At 42.6% G+C, this 12,472-nt stretch overlaps 1 protein-coding gene across 3 annotated transcripts in view; it reads left to right on the top strand.

Moving 5' to 3' along the window:
• SCG3 (secretogranin III) overlaps positions 1–12,472 on the top strand; it is a 48,357-nt gene that overhangs the window by 31,241 nt on the left and 4,644 nt on the right. For all 3 annotated transcript variants that reach the window (XM_008072591.2, XM_008072590.2, XM_021706211.1), the window contains one exon: positions 9,466–9,546. In XM_008072591.2, coding sequence (XP_008070782.1) covers positions 9,466–9,546 — 81 coding nt within the window. The remainder of the gene's footprint in view (positions 1–9,465; positions 9,547–12,472) is intronic.

Below are 12,472 nucleotides of genomic sequence, written 5' to 3'. Positions count from 1 at the left end.
TTGAGTGGTCAATTTTTATTTTTAAATTTTTAATTTTTTTCTTGAGTTGAAGTCTCGCTCTATCGCCCAGGCTGGAGTGCAGTGGCACGCTCATGGACACTGCAGCCTTGACCTGCTGGACTCAGGTGATCCTTCCGCCTCCGCCTTCCCAGTAGCTGGAACTATTGGCACATGCCACCATGCCTGGCTAATTTGTTTATTTATTGTAGAGCTGAGGTCTCGCCAAGTTGCACAGGCTATTCTCAAACCTGTGGACTCCGGCAATCCTCTCACCTGGGCCTCCCAGAGTTCTGGGATTATAGGCATGAGCCACTGCGCACAGCCTGTGGTCAACTTTTTAAAAATAGCTACCAGGAAAAGAGTAGCCTGTGACCGAAAACAGTGAACAAGGAATTGGACATCATAGATCACTACAGCTCACCTCAACAGGAAACCCGCATGCCTCCGTCATTCCCTCTGCAAGCAATCCATGTATAAGTGACTATATTTTCCTAGAACATAGCAAGCCATAGTCAAGGTCCTTTTACTTGCTGGGACAGCCTGCTCAGTGCTCTAAACAATACCTTATACTGCTGTGCAAAGATCCCTAGTAGTGGGTGCTGATTGGTCTCTTTGTTTGTTTTTTTAAGAAAACATTATGCTAAAAAGGAATATGAAGGAGTTGTTTCTTGGTAGCCCACTCTTGTCTATTTAGGATGTGAGTGCTTGGAGACTAATGATGAAGGTAGTTTTCCCTTTTGGTGAAGATTTCCAGCAGATAGGAATGGGGAGAGAGGAGAGTAAAACTTTACCTATTTAATGCTATTTTTTGTAATGGTTCTCCTGAAACATTAGGAAGAGAATAGGAATTTGGGGTTAAAATGAGTCCTCCCTCATTATTTAGTGATTGTAATTTATTCATATTACCCCTGACCCCATGACTGTGGCGTAGAAACAACTGATTCTACTGCAAATTAGAAAACATTGGACTGAGGCTGGGCAAGGTGACTTGTGCCTGTAATCCCAGCACTTTGGGAAACCGAGGCAGGAGGATCTCTTGAACCTAGAAGTTTGAGACTAGCCTGGGCAACATAGCGTGACCCTGTCTGTAACAATAACAAAATTAGCCAGGCGTGGTGGTGTTCACCTGTAATCCCAGCTATCTGAAAGACTAAAGTGGGAGGATCACTTGACCCCAGGAGTTCGAGGCTGCACTGTGCTATGATCATGCACTGCACACCAGCCTGGGTGACAGAATGAAGCCCTGTTTCTAAAAAGAAAAAAAACCCACCAAACTGAGCTTAAGGCAAGGACCAACATTTCGGGGGGGGGGCATAATTAATCCTCAAAAGGGCATATTTTGTATTCACAGTTGCTTTATTACCCCTTTTTCTTCTCTGTTATAAAACCCAGTGAGAAAATACCCGTTGTCTTTAGGTAGAGCTAAAAGCATCCTTGTGGGCAAAGGCAGAGTTGACTGGGTTTCCTGGGACAGCTATTCAGCAAGAAATAAACATTTATTCCAATGGGATGCCTGGCACTGTGCTCAGAAAGGAACATAAGAACCAGTGCCTACCTCTTGGGGACTCAAGCAAGCTTCAAATGACCTGAGAATAGTTCTTGACTCACATGTAGGCAGGTGCAACACAGGTCACATTTATGCACGCACATCTCACTTATTGGTGAACCAGGTATGTATAGAACAGGACCGCTTCTCTTCAGGAGAGAAAGTTGGTAGATACTTTCTACTCTCTACAGAGGAGAAAAAGGGGTGAGATAATGGCCCAACTAAAACCGTATGAGGAAATAATTATAAGCAGGACACACTGGCAAATATATCTGTAGGGAATCAGGTTTGGTCTTGAAATGTGAGGTGATGGCCCCGTCTAACCACAACAAAGATTTATTAACCATGCCTAGGGTATGCTAAGTTCTGTAGGGAATATAAACAGAAATAATAATAATGCCCTGCATTTTATCACTCTTTAATTTACAAAGCATGTCTGCATGCCTCTCATTTCAGTCTTAATATGAAAAAATTAAATTTAATTACCAATGCTGAAAAGTGGCACATTCACCTTTGAATATAGCTTAATTAAGACTAAACTACTGCTTTCTACAGGGATCCACATGAAGAATAATATCTTTAAATATTGATTTCTAGTTGGGGTGCAGTGGCTCATGCCTATAATCCCAGCACTTTGGGAGGCGGAGGTGAGAGGATTGCCTGAGTCCAGGGGCTTGAAACCAGCTTGGGCAACTTGGCAAGACTTCGTCTCTACAATAAATCAAAAAATTAACGGGTGTAGTGGTGTGGACCTATTGCTCCAGCTACTTGGAAAGCCAAGGCAGAAGGATCACCTGAACCCAGCAGGTCGAGGCTATGGTGGCCGTGAGTGTGCCACTGCACTCCAGCCTGGGCGACAGAGTTAGACTCCGAATCAAAAAAAAAAAAAGATCTTTAAATGTCGATTCCTAATTGGTGCAGTTATTTAAATGAGTCAACAATTATTGCTAAATTTAGGGATTATGCCAATATATTATAATTTAATTCCCACTAAATCTACAAAGTTGTTTAATTTTTCAAGTAAATTGCTCTCCAGAGACCAAAGAAAATTATTTTAAAACTTTATTCCATTATCTAAGTGTGACTCTTTTTGGCAGCTGGATGTTTACTCATTCACATCTGTTCTGTGAGTCACTGGAAATCTCTTTTTAAAATCATCCAAGGGATGAGATAAGTTTTACAACACACATAAAATCATTCCAATGCTATCATTTGTCAAATTTATGACTAGATAATAAAATTAGGTTGAAAAAGGTGATCATTAACATCACTTTCACCTAAATATCCTAGCATTCTCGTATCTTTTTTATAGGAGCCAGAAAAGTTAGCCTATTTAATTGATAAATTAATAAATTGCCTAACTTATGTGGATGCACTTATTCTTTTTTTTGAGTAGAAGTCTCACTCTGTCACCCAAGCTGGAGTGCAGTGACACACTCACAGCCACTGCAGCCTCGACCTGTTGGTCTCAGGCAATCCTTCCCCCTCAGCCTTCCAAGTAGCTGGAACTACAGGTGTGCACCACCATGCCTGGCTAATTTTTTTCATTTACTGTAGAGACGAGGTCTCGCCAAGTTGCCTAGGCTGGTCTCGAACCCCTAGACTCAGGCAATCCTCTTGCCTCTGCCTCCCAAAGTGCTGGGATTACAGGCATGAGCCACAGCGCCTGGCCTATGCACTTATTTTTTAAGCAACATAAGAGAAGAAAATTCAGGCCTCCCTTCAAGGCCCAAGGCATTTTTCTAGAAACGTCCAAAAATAGTAAGTCCAATCTTCACCCCTGGGAGTCAACAAATGGGTCAGGAGCTAAGCAGAGGAATGGGAGAGGCCTACACATCAACATTGGGTTTTCACGGGCAGCAAAAGGGAATTTCTTCCCATATACAAACCATGAATCTTGTTTCTAGAATTCACTCCTTCATTTACAAACCAGTAAAACAAGGCCCAGAAGATGAAGTGACTTGCTTAAGAACTCATGGCCAGAGAGTGGTAGAGCTGGCCTTGAACCCGTGTCCTTGCCTCCTACTCCAGTGCTCTTCCAGTATTCCATGCTGCATCTAATGGGCATATAAAATGTCTTCATCGTGCAGAAAATTCTTTGACTGAATGGCTCCGTGACCCATATTAGCATCTGTGACACCAGTATCAGTTGCTTTACTTTATGCAGTTCAAAACTGTCATCATATAATCTTGACATAATTTTAAGCATTATATCAAATTTAATATTTATAAACACTCTTTTAGAAGATCTAATATTTTTAGTATATCCAGTATGCCATAGGTTAACCCTGTCAATTTTTACACTTCTCCCCAGAGGAGGATGGTCAGCACAACATGTCAGGGTCAGGACAAATTCATGTATAAAAAGGATATTTCTCTTTCAGTGTTGAAAACCAGAACAGCCAGAGAAGCAAAGCTGCATCTTGACTCTGGCCTTCTTCCCATCTGCTTCAGCATATGTTTTAAGGCTTATGCTCTATTACCTAAGCCATGAGCTATTTTTTTCCAAAGGAAGCTGAAATAAATTGGGGAAAAAATAGTTCATCTTTCCAAAGTCAGCTTTCATGGGCTTTCAGTGAACACTGCGTAAATCAAAGATTTGCTTTACACCTCCTGGGAAAAGTAAATAGGAACCAGCTGCTTCTCTCCGAGAGCACAGGAACACCTGATGTGATTCCCATAGTTACAAGCACTCCTCGAAATGTGTGGAGGTCTCAATGCTGGTGGCCGTGGTTCCCAAACATTGGAATCACCTCAGGATTGTTAAAATACTGATGCTGGTCCCTACCCACCGATATTCTGATTTAATTGGTCATGGAGCTTCCTGAAATTTTTGCTAAGAGATTTTAATGTGTAGCAAAGTCAAAACCACTGTCTTGTTGGCCAGTTTGATAACCGCAGCTACAGGCACTAAATCCCTCTCGGCTAAAGGTGAGTTTGACCCAGCTCCAGTCATCAGAGACTCCACATTCATTCTGATTCAAAAACCAGGCTCTGACCCTTACTTAGCTATGCCCCCTTGGGAGTGTCAGTTCCCCTCTCTGAGTCTTGGTTTCTTCGTGAGTTAAATGAGAACAGTGATACTTATTTCATAGAGTTCTGTGAAGAATAAATGATAAGTGGATATATTTGGCCACCAAATCTGTGTTTTACATTGTTTCTGATATACTTTTCTCTTAGATTCAGAATCCGTTACATTTTGTCTTTCAAATAAAATATTTACTTAAAAGAGGAAAGGCTGGGCTTGGTGGCTCAGCCTGTAATCCCAGCCCTTTGGGAGACCGAGGCAAGTGGATTGCCCGAGCCCACGGGTTCAAGACCAGCCTGGGCAACTTGGCGAGACCTTCTCTCTACAATAAAAAAAAATCAAAAAAATTATCCGGGCGTGATAGCATATGCCTGTAGTTCCAGCTACTTGGAAGGCTGAGGCGGAAGGATCGCCGGAGCCCAGCAGGTCGTCGCTGGGGTGGCTGTGAGCGTGCCACTGCACTCCAGCCTGGGCAACAGAGTGAGACTCCAACTAAAAACAAATAAATAAATAAATTTTAAAAAGAGATAAATCTACGCTATTTATGATTTTTTTAAAAAAATACTGTTTCCCTTGTTTGGATTTCGTGCTCACTAAGCAATCTTCTAGTTACAATTTGGTTTCTATATAGCCAGACTTCATTCATTTACTCATTTGACAAATATTTCTTGAGAGGCTACTGTGTCCTTATTCTAGGCACAAGGGGACATCAGCAAGAAAGATATTTCTAGAGGAGGAAGACAATAAATTTTATAAACATTATACAATACAGTAGAAGGTGATAAGTTATTACCTTCTTATGGATAAAAATAAAGCATAAAAGAGGGATGAGGGTAGTGGGGTGTTCTATTTTCAATTAGAGACTGTCTTTTTTTTCTTTTGAGTCAGAGTCTCACTCTGTCGCTCAGGCTGGAGTGCAGTGGCATGCTCACGGCCACCACAGCCTTGACCTTCTGGGCTCAGGTGATCCTTCTGTCTCAGCGTTCCAAGTAGCTAGAACCACAGGCACGTGCCACCATGCCTGGTTGATTTTTTGATTTATTGTGGAGAAGAGGTCTCGCCATGTTGCTCAGGCTGGTCTTGAATCTCTGAGCTCAGGTAATCCTCTTAACTCTACCTCCCAAAGTGCTAGGATTACAGGCGTGAGCCACCGTGCCCGCCTGAGACTGCCTTAATCATATATGTCATGACCCATAAGATACTAATCTCTTAATGGATTACAGTCCAGTTTTCTTTAAGCTATGGTAAATGCATTCTCTGTTGTGGGTTGATAATATCAATGCAGTGAATAAAATAGTTTTTCATATATTTCATACTTTTAAAATTCCAAGGCTGGATGTGGTGGCTCACGCCTATAATCCCAGCACACTGGGAGGCTGAGGTGAGAGGACTGCCTGAACTCAGGGGTTTGAGACCAGTCTGGGTAACTTGGTGAGACCCTCATCTCTAACATAAATAAAAAAATAAGCTGGGCATGGTAGTGCATGCCTGTAGGTACAGCTACTTGGAAGGCTAAAGAGGAAGGATTGCCTGAGCCCAGCAGGTTGAAGCTGCGGTGGCCATGGGCATGCCACTGCACTCCAGCCTGGGTGGCAGAGTGAGACTCCATCTTCAAAAAAAAAAAAATTCCACACCATCTTTATTTTTATTTTATTTTAATTTTTTTTTTTTGAGTCGGAGTCTCACTTACCTCCTCTTGCCTTGGCCTCCCAAAGTGCTGGGATTACAAGCTTGAGCCGCCGCACCCAGCCTCAAATTATCATATGTTGAGTTTTCTCCAAAGCATACCCTAAGAGAAGGATTTGAGGTGAAGTAGTTTAATTGGAAGGTGACCCCAGGAAGCACCACTGTGGAGTATGTACGTGAGATAGGGAAGGAAAAAAAGCCAGAATACGCTGTGTTTATGAGCCAACTTCAGCCATGGGCACCTGGAGCTCAATCCCACTGAAGACCTCCAGGAAACCACGGAGCATGCCTGAGGAACAAGGTAGCTGACACTTTGATCTACCAATTATACCCACCATCAGATGAGGGCTGCTCTATTAGCATAACTGGAAAGAGGGAGGCATAAGCATGGGGGAACATGTCCTACACTGTGGCAAAAACCTCACAATTTTTTTATTTTCCTAATTCAGAATTTTAAATGCAGTACCCAAACAGAGATTAAGCTGTGGTTTTCCTTTCCCCAAATAAGCTCTCCACATCATGATGCAATATCATAGATAAGATAGTGGGAGAAATGCTTAAAATTACTTAAAGAACAAGATTATTTTCTAATGTACTCAGAAGTCTTAGAAGCCCTGACTACCTAACATGCTAATGACAAATCATTATCTGTTAAAGCAAGTCCCATGAGGATCACTAATTTGATTTAAACTCTAAAAATAATGAAGTTGCATTTTTTAGAAATAGTCCACATTAACATTTCTTTCCTTGTTCAGAATGCCTTATCTAACTGAATTTGTAATATAAAACACTGGTTTCTTTTTTTACACTTTAATTTTATTTATGTATTTATTTTTGAGTCAGAGTCTTTATTTATTTAATTTTTTTAAGTCGGAGTCTCACTCTGTCGCCCAGGCTGGAAAACACTGTTTTATATTACCAAATCTAATTGATCATCTTAGCAACAGTCAACAATGAAAATCTAGATATTGATTTGCTGTCATGTTATAACATCAGCCAAGGGGACGTTGTTCTCGTCACATGCTCTGACATTCCCAAAAATGAACTACCGAAATCAAGGCTGTTTCCACACAAAGTAAATATGGGTTAAAAATTGTGAGTTTCTTCTGGTGTCCATTTACCCCTTTTTTGCTTAGGAGACTAGAGTCTCTGTGCTTCTTTGGGGACCAGGAAACACAGAGCACCAGTAGCGAGGCAAGTGTGGGCTTCAAGATCAGGAAGAAAGGTGCTCAGGAGGTCATTTAGGTCAATGCAGCAGTGGAAACTGGAACATTAGCCACCCTCAAGGCAGTGTGATTGTATGTGGACACTATAGTCAGGTATACCCAGGTTCAAGCCTGGCCTTACTGCTCACTAGCTGTGTGATCTCCAGCCTATTACTTTCTTTCTCTTTACTTCAGTTTCTTCATCCGTAAAATGGGGGTGATAAAAGGACTTCTTCAAAAGGTGTTGTGAAGAATAAATGAGATAATACATCTTGGATCATGAAGCACAGTCTCTGGCACATAATAAACACACAGTACAGGTACTCAACCAAGAGGCCTATACAGGAGACGAGAGGTAACAGGGCTCAAAGGGGCTCAGAATGGGTTAGTCACCACACTGAGCTTTGCAGCCATTGCTTCTGCAGAGGCCCTGGATTTTAAAAGTTTTTTTTTTTTTTTCCATTTGTTATTTTCTAGATCACCTTGTCTCTTGGTGCTGATACACTAAGCATTAGGGGTTCCTCTGGTTAAGGGGATGGTGGATTACTTTGATATAGAACAAGGCTGCATTAGCTTCCATGTCTGAAGATGAGGTATTATCTTTCAAGTAATGCTAAGCTGACCAGAATCCAAATTCTATTTCCTGCGTGGCCTTAGCCAAGTCACTGAGCCTCTCTTATCCTCAGATTCCTTGTTGATGATAATATTTACAAACAAGCCAGGCAAGATGGCCCATACCTGTAATCCCAGCACTTTGGGAGGCTGAGGCAAGAGGATTACCTGAGCTCAGAGGTTCAAGAACAGCCTGAGCAACATGGCAAGACCTCGTCTCTACAATAAATCAAAAAATCAGCTGGGCATGGTGACGCGCTCCTGCGTTTCCAGCTACGTGGAAGGCTGAGGTGGAAGGATTGCCTGAGTCCAGCAGGTCAAGGCTGCAGTGGCTGTGAGTATACCACTGCACTCCAGCCTGGACAACAGAGTGAGACTCTGACTAAAACAAAAACAAAAACAAAAACTTACAAACAACCATGTAGGTAAAGGGCATCCTAGCGTAGGTGCTTCCGTGATGCCTGGTATTCTGGAGCCACACTTGCAGCCCATCACAGAGTGTCCACTCCCAGGGAAGTTCTATTAGAAACAGTTCTAAGGTTCACCATCCAAACCTTGAAGCAAGGCCCTGGTCGCCTCTTCATCTGAGTTTTTACACACCCCCTTCCTGAAACTGGGCTGAAGATTTACAAGCTGCTTACACAAAGCCACACATTTGGAATTCTAACTGAAGTGATGGAGTCTTCAGGTGTCTGCCACTCTGATTCAGTCCACTCTGATTCAGTCCTTGACCTGGTAACTCTCTAATCTAAGAATTGTAGAGATTCACCTATGTAGTAAACAGAGTCAAAACTCCTCTCTGCCAGGACCTCAAACTGCATCTATTTGTGTATTTATCTGGACACTTACCAGCTTGGTTCAGCCTCCTGGAAGCTCATCCCCACCTGTTCTCCTTGCCATCCCCCCATCCACACACAAACACACACATGTCTACACACACAAATTGCACATTACCTAGTTAGGGACAGTTGCCAATGCTCCATAAGTCCAGTATTTGCGGATTTACACATAAGTGTGGTATTTTAAAAAGAGATGCAGCTGGGCACAGTGGCTCATGCCTATAATCCCAGCACTTTGGGAGGCCAAGGTGAGAGGTTTGCCCGAGTCCATGGTTTCAAGACCAGCCTGGGCAACTTGGCAATATCTCATCTCTACAATAAATCAAAAAAGGAGCTGGTCATGGTGGTGCGTGCCTGTAGTTCCAGCTACTTGGAAGACTGAGACAGAAGGATCACTTGAGCCCAGCAGGTCGAGGCTGCGGTGACTGTGAGCATGCCACAGCCTGGGCAACAAAGTGAGACTCCAACTCAAAAAACAAACAAAAAAGGAATAAAAAAGAGATGCAATGATATTATGAGTGTTTGATATGGTTTTCTTGCCTTTTCCAGGGAAAACAGAAGCCTATTTGGAAGCCATCAGAAAAAATATTGAATGGTTAAAGAAACATGACAAAAAAGGAAATAAAGAAGGTAGGAATTTAGTGTGGTTAGACCTTGCAAACTCCACCCATTTGTCAGGGGCACTTGTTATATGAAGATTCCCACAATCAATGTGGCTGGGCTAAAGTCTCACTTCAGACCCCAAAAGACTCCAGCCACCTCTCAGATGCAGGGGAAACAGAACCTCTATTTCTCTTAGCATTCCAATCAGCCTTTCAAGCAAAAGTATTTTCTTTTCTTTTACATTTTATTATGAAAAGTGCCAGGCAAAAGTAGAGTGAATAGTATCATGAATCCCTGGGTGTTCATCACCCGTCTTCAATAATTATCAGTATTTTGTCAGCCTTGTTTTATCTAGCTCCCCTTTCTTGGAGTATTTTAAACAAAGGCATTTATCTGGTGCTCCCTGCAGTCACAAAAGCAGTCACTCACATAAAACAAAACACAGAACCAGACCCTGTTCTGAGTGCCAGAGATGCGAAGGGTGATAAGGTGCAGCCCCGCCCAAGGAGCTCACGGTGTCCACAGAGCTATCTTTAGACCTGCTCAGTGCTGTCATGGGTAGGTGTGGCAGTGCCTAGATGGTAAGAGGATGGGTTCGATCTTCTCACCAGGACAGACACAGTTGGGGAAAAGGACCACAGGAAAGCCTTCCCTGAAAGGTAAGAATCTGCCAAGTGGGGAGAGATGGAGGTAGAGGGAGCTCTGGGTACCAAGACATAAAGGCACAAAGGAGGGGGGTGGTTCCAGGAACCAGGGCCAGTCATTTCCCTGGGAACACTGGGTGTCTGCAGGGAGGAACAGCCAATAGGGCTAGGAAGTGGGCAGTGGCCATGCAAGGAAGACACTTGTGCAGCTTGCAGAGGAGGTTGGTTTTAGCCAGGACACCTAAATTGGGGTCTAATTAGGTTAAGAACTTATAAATCCATCTGGCAGCAGTGTGATTACAGACTGGAAAAGTAAGACCCTGGATGGCAAGAGAGAGACAAAGAGGCAAGGATCTGGAGCAGAAATGATGGGGTTTAAAGCAAGTCAAGTCAGAGGAAGTCAGGAGGAAGGGAGAAACTTGAGAGCTACATGGAGAGAAAGGATCCTAGTATGATTCCTAGGTGTCTGGCCAGAGCAGTTCCAAAGTGATGTTTTTCAAATGAGCCAAGTAATGCTTCGCAAATATTCAAGTGCATCCAGATTACCTGGAGAGCTTCTAAATAACCCACTGCCCAGATCACTCTTCAGCACTACTCAACTACTCAGTCAGAAATTCTGGGGACAGATCTCTGACGATTGTACTTGTTCAACTCCCCAGATAATTCCAGTGTGCAACCAAGTTTGAGAACAGCTGCAATAGAGCACAGTGGGAGGAAGACTTATTTTCAGCACCCTTTTAGCTTGTGTCTTCTAAGTTGTGTGAGGGAAACAATTATCAGGCAGTTGAACATTTGGTTCAAAATCATATGAATTTCCAGGCTGTCAGTTACGTTAAAATTCACATAAACTGTAATTCATCAAATCTATCATTGATTGAAAATGCACCATTGTTTTATATACCACTAAGGAAGAGAAAAGTATGTAGCCAACTAAATTATAACCTTTAATCAAGACTGCAAAGACTTTAAGATAAAAATGTTCATCTTAGATGAGATGAGGCACGTTCAGGATGGTATAACCGTAGACATACGTTCATCTTAGAATCAATGTAATACAGTGTGTACCAAAATACATTTCAAAGCCACTGTAAGTTGTATGGTACATCATTTGGAATATTTGTTATTGTCTTCACTGATTAGCATGTGAATCAGACTCCTGGCCATAAGCAACAACATTCTGCAATTGTCTTCCTGGACCAGAAATGACCAACCTAGTGAAGCATGGAACTCTAGTGCTTGCATATGGAAGGCTCTTTTAGCAAGCTGGAGAATGATGGTGTTGGGTCTGATGTTTCCTTTTGCCTCCAGGCAGTGAGGACAATATACAATATGCTCCCTGGAAAATAGAATAGGAGGGTTCTTTCTCTATTGCCCTCTTGTATGCTCTGCTTGACTTTGGGTCGTCTGTCTAAGCCTGGGGGATCTAGGTCCTATGGAGAGGCTGCAGCTGTATGAGCAGAAAGAAGACTTACTATCAGTTCTGATCTTTCTTAACTGCTGCTGATATCCTTTGCTTGGCGGGAGCCTGGGTTACCCAAATCCCCTTCCCAAACCCAGCAAAGGGAGGTCCATCAAGAAAATCTTATGCAAAATGTATGCCTTTTAAAAAGTGAATCACAGACCTTAACTCACTCGAAACTTACAAGCTTAAAACCTCTTTTAAAGTCAGCAAGGTGGCCGATAGCTTGCGTACCCTAGCAGCCAACTAGGGAAGTGTTGGGATTAGACTCCGGGGACCTCTCCCCTGGACCAAGCTGGTTTTCCATAGTAATAACTATGCCATATAGATACAACTTTTCCTTTTCAAAAGAAAGCAAAATATTTGCCTGTTTGTCCATTCAAATCACTGGACCTCTTCTCATCTGTCCTTGGGAGCCTCCTTTTGTCAACCATTCAAGATGTTGACACTGCAACTGATTCTGAAGAGCCAGTATTAACAAACCAGTGACGAGCAAGAAGTGCTTTTGTGCCCTGTGAGTCAGGAATCAAGGAATTGTCTCATGAGGTGCATGCAAATGCACGTTCAGCTTTGTTCTTTATTTCATGCCTGGGAGAAAGGGAAGAGTCCAAAACAAAAACAAAAGTAAGCATGTATTGAACATTTGCTCTGGACCTATTAGATGCTGTATATTCAGTAATTCAAGGTCATAGAATGGCCAAGCAATGACAGCAGACAGACCTAGGTTCAGAACCTGACTCTAACAATACCTGAGCAAGTGACTTACCCCTTTTGCCTTGTTTCTTCATCTCTGAAATGGGGATACTAATGCTTTCCTGTGAGTGTGGAAAAAGCAACACTCAGCACACTT

This window comes from Carlito syrichta, unplaced genomic scaffold (assembly GCF_000164805.1).
Source record: "Carlito syrichta isolate Samal-C Ts95f unplaced genomic scaffold, Tarsius_syrichta-2.0.1 Scaffold315355, whole genome shotgun sequence".
Lineage (NCBI taxonomy): Eukaryota > Metazoa > Chordata > Mammalia > Primates > Tarsiidae > Carlito > Carlito syrichta.
The sequence above is the reverse complement of the archived record's forward strand: the minus strand, read 5'-3'. Positions and strand labels throughout refer to the sequence as shown.